This window comes from Quercus suber, unplaced genomic scaffold, assembly GCF_002906115.3.
Source record: "Quercus suber isolate HL8 unplaced genomic scaffold, Cork oak 2.0 scaffold_250, whole genome shotgun sequence".
Taxonomy (NCBI): Eukaryota; Viridiplantae; Streptophyta; class Magnoliopsida; order Fagales; family Fagaceae; genus Quercus; species Quercus suber.
Window position 1 is genome coordinate 670,486 of NW_027069706.1, and position 16,086 is coordinate 686,571.

Genomic DNA, 16,086 nt, shown 5'->3' on the forward strand with positions numbered 1-16,086 from the left:
TAGTAAGCTGAAGGTAGTAAGCTGAAGATAGTAAGCTGAAGGTAGTAAGCTGAAGGTAGTAAGCTGAAGGTAGTAAGCTGAAGGTAGTAAGCTGAAGGGTTGAAGGTAGTAAGCTGAAGATAGTAAGCTGAAGGTAGTAAGCTGAAGGTAGTAAGCTGAAGGGCAAGCTGAAGGCAGTAAGCTGAAGATAATAAAGCTGACGACCCTAAAGCTGACGACCCTAACGAGGTCGTAGGCAAAGCTGACGACCTTAAAGCTGACACCCTAACGAGGTAGTAGGCAAAGCTGACGACCTTAAAGCTGACAACCCTAACGAGGTCGTAGGCAAAGCTGACGACCTTAAACTGACGACCCTAACGAGGTCGTAGGCAAAGCTGACGACCCTAACGAGGTCGTAGGCAAAGCTGACGACCCTAAAGCTGACGACCTTAACGAGGTCGTAGGCAAAGCTGACGACCCTGATGAGGCAGTAGGCGAAGCTGATGACCCTAATGAGGGAGTAGGCAAAGCTGACGGCTCTAAAGCTGACGGCTCCAATGTATTCTTGACTTGATCACCACGCATGAATGATAAAAAGATGACTTGCTTTCCACGTTCAATATTAGAGTCCTATAAGGAAAGGATTCCGTAATCTACGCTCATAAGGATTCCTATAAGGAAAAGACTTCTACTCCAAGGAAGAGAGGTCCACCCTCTACTACTATAAAAACCCCAATACCCTCACAAGCCAAGGTACGCATAATTGACCCCGCTCTAGCGCTTTAGAGTTGTGAGAAGTTCTAACTTGACCTTCGGAGGGTATTTGGCCGGTACCATACCGGTACTCCTCTTAAGGCCTTCAGCTTTTGTGTTGTGCAGGTGCTGTTTCGAGTGTGCGAGGACCGTGTGGCTCACTGGTGGTTTTTTCGGCATCATCAGTTGGCGCCGTCTGTGGGAAAGATTTTTACAACTTGTAAGCCATATTATCGCTTCCCGGACAAAGAGTTGCATGGTACTTACTCGCTCGATGGCGACCACTAACAACGTTCAAGGAGACGAACCACGCCCAATTGCACTCGAGAGACAGGTGCAGACTCTCATTGCAACCGTGGAACGCCTCACTAAGCAAAACAACGATCTGGAGGAACAGTTATGCCAGAAAAATGCAGGTCACGGCACTCAAGAGCAGGACCAAGAAGGCACCAGTGCCGATAGAAGAGAACGAGAAAGGCTGGAAGGCAGTAATGCTCCTAGTAGACCGGAGCGTCAAAATCTGAGCATGCCATCCCTCACGGATGCAACTCAACCACACATTGCCATGGAGATACAGGCAATAAAGGAACAAATGGAGGTCATGATGAATGCCCTCAAAGGACGGGTATCTAGCGACCTTGACGATCTGGTAAATCGCACGACTCGCCGTTCACTGCAGCTGTCAATTCCTTCCCCCTACCACATAAATTTCGCATGCCGCATATAGACAGTTACGACGGAGTGAAGGACCCTCTGGATCACCTAGAGACCTTCAAGACCTTGATGCACCTTCAAGGGGTAGCGGACGAAATCATGTGTAGGGCCTTCCCTACAACGCTGAAGGGCCCCGCAAGGGTATGGTTCAGCCGACTGACGCCGAACTCCATCAGCACTTTCAAGGAGCTAAGCGCTCAGTTCACTACACACTTTATTGGGGGACACAGGTATAAGAAGTCCACGGCATGCTTGATGAGTATCAAGCAACGAGAGGACGAGACGCTGAGATCCTACATAACACGCTTCAATAAGGAAGCGCTATCGATGACGAAGCCGACGACAAAATACTTGTAGCAGCCTTCACAAATGGGTTGCGAAAGGGTAAGTTTTTGTTCTCACTATACAAAAATGACCCCAAGACCATGTCGAAGTACTCTACAGGGCCACCAAGTACATGAATGCTGAAGACGCGCTTCTGACTCGAGAGAAGAGAGAAAGACAGGAGGATACGCGACAGGACAGAGGGCGGAAGATGGCGAGAACTGGAGATGCTGGACGGACAGAAGCTACACCACCCATGGAACACCAAGCACCTACGGAAGTACTACCAGTAAAAAGGATGGCATGAAGAGCGGCACCCCTTTATTTCTAGTTTACCTTAGTGAATTTTAGTTATACTTAGTTTTTCTATTTACTTTAGTTTTTGCTACAAAGCCCAAAGGGCAGGTTTTCGTTTTAAGAACTACTTTTTCTATGAATGCATGGTTTATTATAATAAGAGGAGTTTATTTAGACATGGCCAAAGTCGCCTACGGGTGGACGGTCACTATGTTAAGTCACCTACGGGTAGACGCATGGCCAAAAAGTCGCCTACGGGTGGACGGTCACTACGCTAAGTCACCTACGGGTAGACGATTACTATGCTAAGTCACCTACGGGTAGACGCATGGCCAAAAAGTCGCCTACGGGTGGACGGTCACTACGCTAAGTCACCTACGGGTGGACGGTCACTATGTTAAGTCACCTACGGGTAGACGCATGGCCAAAAAGTCGCCTACGGGTGGACGGTCACTACGCTAAGTCACCTACGGGTAGACGGTCACTATGCTAAGTCACCTACGGGTAGACTAATGGCCAAAAAGTCGCCTACGGGTGGACGGTCACTATGTTAAGTCACCTACGGGTAGACGCATGGCCAAAAAGTCGCCTACGGGTGGACGGTCACTACGCTAAGTCACCTACGGGTAGACGGTCACTATGCTAAGTCACCTACGGGTAGACGCATGGCCAAAGTCGCCTACGGGTGGACAGTCACTACGCTAAGTCACCTACGGGTAGACGGTCACTACGCTAAGTCACCTATGGGTAGACGGTCGCTACGCTAAGCAACCTACGGGTAGACACGTGGTCAAAGTTGCCTACGGGTGAATAGTCATTACGTTAAGTCACCTACGGGTAGACGTATGACCGAAGTCGTCTATGGGTAGATGATCACCATACTAAGTCGACTACAAGTGGACGACCAAAATGGTGATGAGGTACCAACACTTAGTCACCTCAATAAGTCCACAAAGTGGACGACCCTATTAAATCCACAAGGTGGACGACATTGATGAGTCCAAAGTGGACGACCTCAAACTGAGAGAATGAAAAATTATTAAGTCCACAAAGTGGACGAGTTTATCATTGAGTCTATTGCTAAGTCCACAAAGTGGACAAATTTATTACCAAGTCTACAAAGTAGACGAGCGTAAGTCCACAAAGTGGACGGGCCTATTGCCAAGTCTACAAAGTAGACGAGTTTAATATAAATCCACAAACTTGACCAAAGTCTACAAAGCAAATCAGCCTAAGTTCACAAAATGGACAGGCATATTACCAAGTCTACGAAGTAGATGAGCCTAAGTCCACAAAGCGGACGACCCCTCAAAAATGAATGAACTTATCCACAAAGTGGTTAAATGTATGACTTGTCCCACAAGTGGACGAGTCCATCAAGTAAAAGCAAGCTAATGCCATTATCCACAAATGGATGGATTCGTGAACAAATCCATAACAGGCTGGGAAAGGACGACGCTATCATCTTTTAGGTCTGCCACGAACTTGGTAAGATCGTCACCTTCCTCAAAAATAGTGTCGCCCACGGGTGTTGACTATAGAGGCTCATCCAAAACAGAACCGATCAATTCGGCCACATGCTCAAGCATTTAATAAAGGCTGCTCGAGGCGTCACACATAAGTGACCTTTCTGACGATGTTAACTCCATAACCCGGCAACTAAAGCTGACGAGGTTATGGAGTGGGGGGCAACTGATAAGGGGAATTTTTAATTGAAAAAATAAAAGTTGATCTCCAAAGACCCGTCAGCTCTATTATGCAAGCTGAAGATAGTAAGCTGAAGGTAGTAAGCTGAAGGGTAAGCTGAAGGTAGTAAGCTGAAGGTAGTAAGCTGAAGGTAGTAAGCTGAAGGTAGTAAGCTGAAGGTAGTAAGCTGAAGGTAGTAAGCTGAAGGGTTGAAGGTAGTAAGCTGAAGATAGTAAGCTGAAGGTAGTAAGCTGAAGGTAGTAAGCTGAAGGGCAAGCTGAAGGCAGTAAGCTGAAGATAATAAAGCTGACGACCCTAAAGCTGACGACCCTAACGAGGTCGTAGGCAAAGCTGACGACCTTAAAGCTGACACCCTAACGAGGTGTAGGCAAAGCTGACGACCTTAAAGCTGACAACCCTAACGAGGTCGTAGGCAAAGCTGACGACCTTAAACTGACGACCCTAACGAGGTCGTAGGCAAAGCTGACGACCCTAACGAGGTCGTAGGCAAAGCTGACGACCCTAAAGCTGACGACCTTAACGAGGTCGTAGGCAAAGCTGACGACCCTGATGAGGCAGTAGGCGAAGCTGATGACCCTAATGAGGGAGTAGGCAAAGCTGACGGCTCTAAAGCTGACGGCTCCAATGTATTCTTGACTTGATCACCACGCATGAATGATAAAAAGATGACTTGCTTTCCACGTTCAATATTAGAGTCCTATAAGGAAAGGATTCCGTAATCTACGCTCATAAGGATTCCTATAAGGAAAAGACTTCTACTCCAAGGAAGAGAGGTCCACCCTCTACTACTATAAAAACCCCAATACCCTCACAAGCCAAGGTACGCATAATTGACCCCGCTCTAGCGCTTTAGAGTTGTGAGAAGTTCTAACTTGACCTTCGGAGGGTATTTGGCCGGTACCATACCGGTACTCCTCTTAAGGCCTTCAGCTTTTGTGTTGTGCAGGTGCTGTTTCGAGTGTGCGAGGACCGTGTGGCTCACTGGTGGTTTTTTCGGCATCATCAATAATGGTTCCCAATTATGTATATTTTACTTCAGCAAAAAAAAAAAAAAAAATTATGTATATTGTACAACGAGTACGAACAATAATAATAAAATGAGTGTGATGCCAGAATGCGATGTATTTTTAAACTGCACTCTCCACAAGTCCAAATCAAAGACAACTAATAATGATCAAACACTGAAGCAACTCTATAATTTAAGGCCACCCTTAATTCCCATTTTCAACCATTAAATTAAAACTCATCATATTAACCTTGGTATGTTTTAAGTAAAAAAAAAAAAAGAGTAGAGCAGAACAGATGCCTCTTAACCAAGAGCACAGATTAAAAAAAGAAGACCTTGGCATGCATATATGTATATGCATACCCTTGTCCTAGCCAGCTTAGCTGGAGTATTGACAAATGTGAAATGATTCTTGGATGGGTCCAGTGGAAGGACAAAATGATGATGACCCAAATCTTGAGAAAGTATACAGTATTTTCGTATTACCACATTAGCTGCCTACGAAAATTTCAGGGCAAAATTGTCACTGCAAAAATGACAATTTTGCCCTGAAATTTTTTCAACTCCCGCCAGTTGTCAATCATCAATTGGGTATGAAATACAAAATGGAGTGCTGACGTGGTAATACAGAAACACTGTATACTTGTGTAGGGGAGGGCTCACTGCTCAGGTAGGTTGTCTTCACTTGGGCTTGGTTTGTTTGCATTAATTGCATGTGTGAATTGTGATGGGACTTGTCTATCTTTTTCATAGGCAATGAGATACATAGATGATGATCCTAAATTGTCTTTGGCTAAAGCCTAGCACCAAAAACTTTCGGAAAGCTTGCTTAGATATCATAATTATTGTAATATAAAGGGTTTTGTAACCGTTGACTTACTCTGCTAAAATTAAAAGTTATTTTGTTAAAAGTATATAGAAAAAAAAAAAAAAAAAGTTAAAAGTTGACTTTTAGAACAATGAGACTCATTTAACAGTGCAATATGACTTATTTTATTTTAGGAGTAAAAATAAACTAAAAAGTAAAATAAACTAACTTTTAGCATGACTACAAGAAAAATTAAACTGTATTTGAGATGAATTAATTCTAAATGAGATTTATGTAAGATTTAAGATATATAAGATATCTTCTAGTGTGAAAGGGTTTTACAATAGGGGAAAGCTCGCATAAAAGAGTAAACACATGTTCACATCGTAACATGTCTAGTTAGTGACACTTGCTACTCAACACAAGCCATTTCCATTTAAATATAACAAAATTAGAACATAGGTCTTACTTTACAAAGTAGAACATAGTTAAGTAGGTGAAAGTTCAAATCAATAAAGTGAAGCTAGATCAGCGTAATTGGTTGACCAAATAAGAGCATGATTACCACCATCTACTCTAAAATATGCCAGGTACCTTTGTATCGGTTACAGATGATCACATAGAATATATACAAATCGAGGAACAAACGTACTTATACGCAACACATTCAAATTGGATTAGATTTAACAGCATCATATCAGCATCATTTGTTGGGGGAGATAAATATTTGGAAAGCTTTTTTGAGAAATTAATATAACATATAAAGACATATTTTAATCCAAAATACCTAACCCTATAAGTATGTGCTCAATTATATTATATTAACCACTCATACTTTTCAACATTATTTAATGTGGGATTTTACTTACACATGTAAACCCAACAATCTCCCTCTAACATGTGAGTCTCTGTCTCATTGTGGGCAATGAACAATCAATCATATTCACTCTCCCTTGCCTAATGGGCTTTTTTTTACACTAGTGCATCATTAATAAGCCTCCACTTGCCAACCCTGCATGTCTTTCATTCTTCATGGGAACCTCGCACTTCACCGTTATTTAGCACTATTGGCAATAATATTCTTTTGTTAGGTCTTTTCCCAATATTGTTTGCGTGGGCTTTTTGGACTTGCTTAGTGCAATATATCGTCTCCACTCCAACTACGAAAGGGACCTGCCCTACTTTATTCACGAAAGGGCTTTTAGTACACACACCTCGTTCTCGCTCCAACTGCAAAAGGAACTTTGTTAACCTTGCCTCCTTTGCCCCACATTATCATGGGCTCTGAAACCATTTGTTGGGGAGATAAACACTTTGGAGAGCTTTCTTGAATAATTAATATAACATATAGAAACAAACTTTAACTCAAAAGGCCAAAACCCTATGAGTATGAGCTAAATTATGTTCTATTAATCACTCATTCTTCTCATCATTATCCAATGTGAGACTTCACTAATGTGTAAACCCAACATCATTGACACAGCATAATTTGAAAGCCACTGGTAGTTTGAAGTTTGAACAAAAAAAAGCAACTCCACACTTTCATACTCAATTGCCTAAGAAGTTATAATAAATTGTTTATAGTCTTTTATTTCATTTCTCACTTGTTAGTGTTTTAAATGAAGGTATCCATAATTTGAATTCTTCCTCTTTCACTAATCATTGAATTATCAAATAATATTAAAAAAAAAAAGTCACAAGAAATTAGCCAAACAAGAATAAACTGATGTTAAGGAATAAATTAATTGCATCCATATTAATGAGTAAGATGCAGATGAAGTCCAAAATCAAGCCAAAAATATTTTAGGAGTAGAAAAGTTAAATATTATTTACAATATTTGCTCTAATACAACTATAAAAAGATTTTAAGTTTAGAGCAGTGGTATCACATATTACACTTGGCATCATCACCATTATCACATATTACATTTGGCATCATCACCATTATCACATATTACACTTTACACTTTACCCTCTAAAGTCTAAACAATGTCTCATTTTACACTTACCCCCCTAAACTATACCCCTTTTACACTTAACCCCATAAACTATATCACCTTTAACACTTACCCCTCTAGAGTATGATAGTACGCACTTCTCTAAACAATTATCCATGGGATGGGGGGCAAAGTGTTACACAGGTAATAGTTTATGGGGGTGAGTGTATGTTCTCATAGTTTAGGAGAGTAAGTGTAAAATGAGATATATTTTAGGGGGGGGGGGGGAGTGGAGGTAAAGTGTAAAGTCTAAGTTTTGAACCTCCTTAACCAAAAATCAATTGGTGTTTTGGCTTGATAATAAAAAGTAATCATAGTCAACACCATAGACTAAATTTATTCTATCTAAAAAAAAAAAAAAAAAAAAAACTCTTGATGTAAGAATCTAAGAGTGAAAAAATTATTCAACACAATGAGAGGGCAAACAAATGGTCCTCCCAACTAATACTATTAAAGAATTTTGGATCCTTTGAAATTAGCAGTCGTTAAGAAATGTCTTTTTTATTGGTCAGAGGACAACATGACTATTCTCTTGCTGTATTAAATAACTTTCTCCTAAGGATGCACCATGAGTTAATCACCGCTCTCCCCCCTATCTTTCTTGCCTACTACGAACATCCTAAGTCTTAAAAGTGTTTTTTCAAATAATTTCTCCTAAGGGTGCACCTTAAATCAATCACCATTCTCTTTTCTTATTATTCTTTCCTACTACCAAGACCCTAAGACTTAGAAGTTATAACTTTTTCCTTTTGTATTAAATAATTTCTTCTAAGGGTGCATCCTAAATCAGTTATCCCTCTCTCTGCCCCTATTATTCTTCCCTACTACCAAGACCTTAAGACTTAAAAAAGTTAAAGTTCTTTTTTCTTTAATGGAGATTGATGCTTTTTTCAATTGTGTTTTTTTTTTTTTTCCTTTCCTTCCCCCTTTTCCATTTCTTTGGTTTCTTTTTACTTCCAAATTTCTTAAACGGTTAAACCCCTTTAGCTAAATGTTGCTAGATTTGGTTTTGGGGTGTGTGGTGGCAAAGAAATGCCAAGGAAGAGGAAGAAGCATGATCTTTAAAAGCCAAATTGTTGAGAGAACTTACAAAATAAGATGTTTAATTACGATGATTTTGAGGCTTTGGACTATAATCATTATTAATTTAAAAATAGACCAAAAGTCTAGTGGCTTAATAATACATCCAATTATCCGAGAACATATTTTCAAATCCCTCCAATTGTTGTAAGCCAAAAATAAAAAAAAAAAATTGTAAGAATTAGCAAATCAAAGGAAAAAAAATGCAAACAACATTCAAGTGAATTTTCACAGCTTCCATAAGAAAACTACATGAAAAAGAAGAAGAAGAAAACATCACATTCCCAACCCCAAAAATAGAAAAATAATGCCATTTCCTGAATCCTAATTGAGATAAAAGAACTTGTACTTGAAGTTTGAACCTCATTTAAAGCCGAATAGGCTAGTTGGTGTTTTTCTTTCCTACCAGAAGCCCAATATCCTTTCCGCATGCAATTGATGAAACCAATGTAAGGTCACGAACAAAAAGCAAAAGCCCAAGATCCTTCTCGAAATTGATGCAACTAAGGTTAAAGCAAAAGTCAAGAGCAAGTTACAACAAACAAACAAACATAAAAATACAGAAAGAAAAAAAGGTTAAATAAAAGTCTAGCCTATTGGAAGTTGTAACTTTGCATGTTGGAACCAATAAAACCTGCAACTAAATGTTGATCTTCCTTGGTCAAAAAAGTATCAAAAGAAATTTCGTTACAAAAATTTGTGACGGGAAGACTACCATAGCATTCTCTTTTTATATAAAAAAATATAGTCTCTGGAATGGTGAACATATCTCATGCATCAAACAGTTGCAAGTCTCACAAAAGCTCTACTAGGACCCGCCACATGTTATGAGAAGAATGTTATGTTACTTACACCTCCCGATACATGAGATAATTACTGCCACAAATGAAATCAAACCAGTTGATTTTTATATAATTTAGAAATTTGTTAGCAACCACCTAAAAATAATTTTGAAAAAAAAGGCACTAAATTATACACTACAAGAAATATCCATAACAATCATCTGCACTGCAACACCAACATGGTTATACAAAAGTTACATACTCTCTAAACATTTTAACGATTTTGTCAGATGATACACAGCAGAGAGCCCTTTCAGCTAAAACGTTAGCCGTTCCTACCAGGAGGATATGAGAATTCCTTTGCAGCATTAACAAAAGGACCAAAATGGGGTTCACTTGCAGCTAACCATCAAACAAAAACAAAAACAAAAACCCGCTTTCTCTACCCATCTTAACACCACAGCTAACAGCTACTATTATTAACAAGGGAAAAGGGTGGGAGAGGGGTCTCTCCTTAACTTCCCATCTGATAAATCAAGCTTTTTCATCTTTTCTTCACACCAAAATAACTGCTCTTTGGTGATCCTCACCATTCTGAGAACCCTATATAAGACTTTCACATCGACGAGGCTAAACAATAGCTGAATCTCTTCATGTGTCTGGGCCAAGAGTTCTTCTTCCCGCCTTTCCTCTTTTTTCTTAGTTCCTTCAGTCTTATCCCTTTCTGCAGTTCAACGGACACAATTATAGAAAATATTCCAGCCATCAAAAGTTTTAAGTTAGTAAAGCAAGATGATTTTTAGCAAATTTTATTCAACATGCAAANCACACCAAAATAACTGCTCTTTGGTTATCCTCACCATTCTGAGAACCCTATATAAGACTTTCACATCGACGAGGCTAAACAATAGCTGAATCTCTTCATGTGTCTGGGCCAAGAGTTCTTCTTCCCGCCTTTCCTCTTTTTTCTAGTTCCTTCAGTCTTATCCCTTTCTGCAGTTCAACGGACACAATTATAGAAAATATTCCAGCCATCAAAAGTTTTAAGTTAGTAAAGCAAGATGATTTTTAGCAAATTTTATTCAACATGCAAACAGTTACTAGCATGGATTATGAACTTTTAAGTTGTTGCTTCATGTCAAAAAGGAAGATGTTATTCATTCTCTAAGTTAGTGAAGCAAGATGATTTTTGGCAAATTTCATTCAATGAACTTTAAATTTGTTGCTTCATGTCAACAAAAGATGTTATTCATTGAATGTTCAATGACCAATGAATTTTTAATTAGTTTGTTTTATTATTATTTATACTCTTTTCTGGAAAATTTTACATCAATTGTTACTCAGCTCAACCAAAAGCAAGTTGCACCATCATCCAAAATATGTTATAAGCACTGTAGAAAGAACTTTAGTATATTCAAACATTGGTACAAGAATTGCAGAACTATCGTGTTGCTCTTTGCATTTCATGCAAACTGAGAACAGGTTGAAAGCAGCCATTCAAACAAGAATTAATGATTTGAACAAAGGGCAGTGTGACTCTCAAACAAACAGTGCATTTAATAATACTGATAGGATATTACATGATTGGGAAGGTTTAATGACAACAAGCATTTCCCCACTATTACTCCTAAGAAGACTTGCTTATGGTTATATCGGATAAAGATGTTAGCATAGAAAGTTGAAATACAGGATATATCGTAACCTTACCTTCTCAAGAGCAGATTGAATCTGTTGAAGAGGGGTTGCAATCTGGTTCTGATTTCCAAACAGCTGAAGAACACCACTAGATTTTTTCTTGTCCATCTTCAGGAACAAGTGGAAAGTGAGGATTGAGCTCTCAAGGATTCTGATGAGATCTGGGGCGAGGACTGTCAGATCTGATTCTTCTTCATCCATTACTTTCTTACTGAACCTGAACAGATAATTGAAGCAATTACTTAACAGCCCAGTTTGGCAAGTAAAGCATACTCATTTGCTAAATATGATCTAGTTACTGTACCAAGTGAAGCAATAATCATGAAAGAGTCACATCATCTTCTCGAATTGAAATGATCAAAGTTTTATGGATTAATTCACAAGAATTTACCTTTTATATTTGGCACCTGGAGCAGTTTAGGCAAAGTATTCCTTGATCGAGCATAAATTTCTGCCCTGAGACCTTCCTCAAAGGGTTCATTCTCAATAAACCTTTGTAATAGAACCTGGAATTGTTGAAACTGCTGAGCACTGTGAATATAACTGGTGGGATTATCAGGTTGGCATGTGATTTTCTGACTTAGTTGAGTGTATTGGCAGTGAAGTGCTTCCCAAGTCAAGCAAATTTGAGCTACATATGCTGTTTCAAATCTTGGTATGGGTCATGACCTGGCTGCTGAAGATGCTCGGTTTCATCATCAGGTTCTTCAATCTTCTTCAAAGAAAGACAGCGAAGAGGTGATGGGAGCTTCTTAGATGCAGATCTTGGTGATGGAATTGCAGGGGTCTGAGATCCTGGAAGACAACCTTTATTTGTGAAGAGGATTTAAAAAATCTGTCTTACAAAGTTACAATTACAAAGCAAATTTATAGGAAGCTGGAGAATAAATTAAATAAACTGGAGATGATTTATGACAAAAGCAAAAGAAAGGTAATACACATCAATATCATATACGTAATTTTTTTATCAGTAAATTTTTCATTACTTATCAAAAAAATTATATATATATATATATATATTAGGTAGGTGACTCTACGGAGCAAACAGTTGCAACCCAGGTATGAAAGCAAGCACCAGATAGACATGCTTGTTTGTTTGTCCAATGTTGTCAAGGGCAAATTCATTCTCTATATCCCAGAAAAGGGCCAGGAAGCCAAAAAGGTGCTTTACTTCCAAAATGCGTTTTTTAAATCGTTTCAGATGTTTTAGTATGTCTTCCTGTCCCTCTTACAATTGCCTTCTAGACTTAAATCATAGCAAAACCATTTTTTTAATAGTAAATCAAAACAAATCTATTAAAATCCAGCTTCAACATTAAAGCATAGGAACGAGCATTTACACCTTTTCATGATTCAATTTTCAAACAATCTGATATCGTGTTTTATTTGTGAATCCCATCTTGCACAAAATTGATGCCTTGGTGAAACAGCATAGCGAATTTAATAGGTTTTATAATGATACTAAAATTGACTAAACAATATTTGAAACTGGAAGCTCAATTGGATTTCATCAAGTCCGACTCTGAGCTCACTCCAAACTCATGGGAGCTCAAATCAATCAAGTTTCTAGTATTCTGAAGCTTGTCTAGTCAGCTAAGTTTGATCAATTCTTTGAATACTATTACTATTATTTCACCGGGCATTAAATATTTAGAACTCACAGATGGCACATGTAAGAAAAGTATATATTTTGCTAATTAGAAAATACAAATAAGTTAGTCACTTTCGAAACAAGAAATACCACTCGTTAAAGAATTGATGCATTCAAAGACATCATCTATAAAAGCAAGCTACCTTTACTAACTTCATTGAGCTGCTGCCTGCTCATCCGATCAAAGAACAACATCCGATCACAGTACTTGTCATACACAGCATCAAACCCACACCACCACTGCCGAGCTTCTGCTTCAACATCCCTCCACTCACTAGAGCTTGTCTCACCTTCCTCCTCCTCATCCTCTTCCTCTTCTGCACATGACTCTTCTTCTGGAATCAACACCATGAAACTATTTCTTCTCAGCTCTTTTAACCTCCTCTTCACCTCATTTGTGATAAAATCATCATCATCGTCCTCGGCTTCAGCAACAGGATCAGCATTAGCTGATTTATTCAAATCATCACCAGCATTGTCTTTCTTTGGCTCTTCATACTCTGGCACTGGCTTATCCTCTAAATCTTTTTCTGGGACTGGTTTGTGAGCTTTTCTGAATTTTTTTACTTTAAAGAAATCCATGTTCAGCTACCGTTCTTCACTAATAAGCTTTTCTGTTGCCAAGAGTATCAATAAGATTCTTTCTTCAAAATCACACTAGTACACAAAAGCAACTTTGTAGACACAGAACAATTTTCTTATTCTAGGAATAAAACGTCTAATAGACCAAACGTGAAACCCTAGAGTAAAAAATTTGCCTAATTAAATCATAAACAAACAAATCCCCAAGTTTTTTTTTAATGGAAAATCCAGAATCTGATAAGCAAGAAACCTTTCAAATCCAAATTCCTCTTAACAAGGAGTCAGTGATCAAATACCAGAAAAACAAAAGTACACTTACTTTGAAGCTGACATCAGATTCAAAATAAATTCTTTTGAGAAAGAAGGCAACTTTCCCAATTATGATGCAACCTCAAAATACAAGTAGATTTTTATGGGTCACAAAACTGAACTAGAGCACAATTGGTTACAGAAAATACTAAGTACTCAATCCATTAAATGCTTGAAAGACTCAGAATAGATGAAGCATTTACCTTTTGGTGAACAATGTGAATGTGGGTGCACTTACAGAGACCACAACCCAAAGGACTTGTCAAAGGTTTGCAGATCCCTCCAGCATTTTATTGCTTAAAGGAGAACACTTTTTGTGAGCAACAGTACGCAACAAACCTCTACAATGATCGGCATTGACAATGATCAGAAACAAGATTTCCCAACTTCTTCACTGTTGAGTGCTCAAAAGGCACATCTTTGGGCAGCATTGCACAGAAAAGCAAAAATAACAAAAACCCAACAAGAACCCTCAATGCCTCTCACAAAATAAAAAACCCATTTTGTGAGAAGAGAGAAGTGAAGAATGGCTTGAAAGAGAAACCCTAGAAGAAGAAGAAGAAGAAGAAGAAGAGTAATGAGGGAGTGAAAAGACAACAGTGAATGTGAAGGTGTTGTAATGTGTTGTGACAGTGAGCAATAAATTGAGTTGATTTGCATTTCCAATAAAATCTTGGTTTTTATAGTAATAGGAGAAGTGTAAGTAATTGAGTTAAGTAGTAATTAAGAAGATAGTAATAAAAATTAAAGAAGCTGGATTTATTATTATTATTATGGTAAAATGGAGTGGAGTGAGATTGAAAACACAAAACCCAAAGAAAACAGAACAGTGGACAGGACTGAGACAGAGTCCTCGTACAGAGAAAGAGAATATTGTCAGAAAAGAAAAAAGAAAAGAGAAAAGATCCACTACACTAAAACTACTAATACACTATCATTTCTTTTCTTTTTTTTTGAGAAACTATCATTTCTTATTATTATTATTTTGTTATAACGAGGCCGTTTGGACCATAGTTATTGATTCCGTTCCGTTCCGGCCGGAACGGCCGGAATTTTTCGTACCGGTATGCAAACCGGTACCGGAATACTTACATTCCACCTCGGGTCAAATTCCGGGTCATTCCGGTCCATTCCGGCCATTCCGGTCAATTCCGGCCAATTCCGGCCGAGATGCAAATTCCGGCCGGTACCGGATTTGGCCTATTATTAAAAAAGAAAAAAAAAAAAGAAAAAAAAGAGTAAAGGTCCAATGAGTGTTGGTAATTCTTGGGAGTTCTTTTGATGATGAATTTGATCATTCTCTCATGGATGATGATGAGGAGGAGGAGTAAATCTTGTATTTTTTATATTTAGTTATTGTCTTGTAAATCTTCTTATTGTGTGATTATATTGATGTTTAAGACTTAAGAGTTAAGACTAAATGATTTGTATTATTTGATATTTAGTTATTTATTTATTAAAATTGACAATTTTATGTTCAACAAGAATATATATAAATTATTTTTTAAGAACCCCGAAACACCCTGAAACGGTACGCCGAAATCGGCCGGTACCGAAATATTCCATTCCACTGGACAAACCGAAACGGGGTCCGAAACGGTATTATAACAATGGTGGACTCAGCGTTTTGCTGAGTCACGTTTCACGTTTTGCCCTTTTTTTTTTTTTTTTTTTTTTTTTTCCGGAAAAGTGAACAGTAAAATCACATGATTTTACTGTTCAGAGACAAAAACACTGTTCATGCACTGTTTTGGCACTGTTCACGCACTAAAAAATATTAAAAATGGGTCCCACGGTATTATTTACACATTTAAAAATTATTTTGCTACAGTATTTTCAGTTTTCAGTTTTCAGTTTTCAGTTTCATCAACAATAAGTTCAATCCAAACAGACCCGTCTCAAAAAAGCCGCGCTAATAAAGGCGTTTTGATTTGTGTCCGGATCTCACCAAATGACGCTTCTGCCCTTCCTCTATCTCCTCCAACCCAATCAAATTCATGCCCATTGCCATTGTCCAACTTGTTTTCGAATGAATTTAGATCATTTTCCGCTATGCTTAATTCGTACTTGCTTTTTTATTTTTTATCCATAAAGTAAGGGTGCAATTTAAGTCCCTAACCAAAGTGATGGACGAACTTACACCCAAAAAGTTCAATACAATGAATTTGTAGAGAATGAGTTGGAAAACTGGGTTTTAACGAGTTGAACAACAAGAATAATGAATTCAGGTGACAAGAAAATGAAGATAAACTGATTTAAGCTAAAGAAAATCGTTTTCAGCACAGTCCGAGGAGATCAGTTCTTATATATTGATTCTCAAGTTTGATTACAAGTTTTGTTCTTGGTTGTTATAGTGTTTTTTCTCTCTCTAATTCTCGATCTCTTTCTCTCATTGCCACCTT

The 16,086-nt window shown here is 38.3% G+C and overlaps 1 protein-coding gene across 1 annotated transcript; it reads right to left on the reverse strand.

Moving 5' to 3' along the window:
- Positions 1–9,652: 9,652 nt before the first annotated feature.
- Positions 9,653–14,510, reverse strand: LOC111987065 (uncharacterized). The gene is given in 7 exon segments (XM_065780916.1): positions 9,653–10,108; positions 10,111–10,171; positions 11,155–11,359; positions 11,524–11,791; positions 11,794–11,949; positions 12,937–13,407; positions 13,888–14,510. Coding segments are annotated over 6 exon segments (1,311 nt in total). The 5' UTR covers positions 13,376–13,407; positions 13,888–14,510; the 3' UTR covers positions 9,653–9,926.
- Between the last annotated feature and the right edge of the window lie 1,576 nt (positions 14,511–16,086).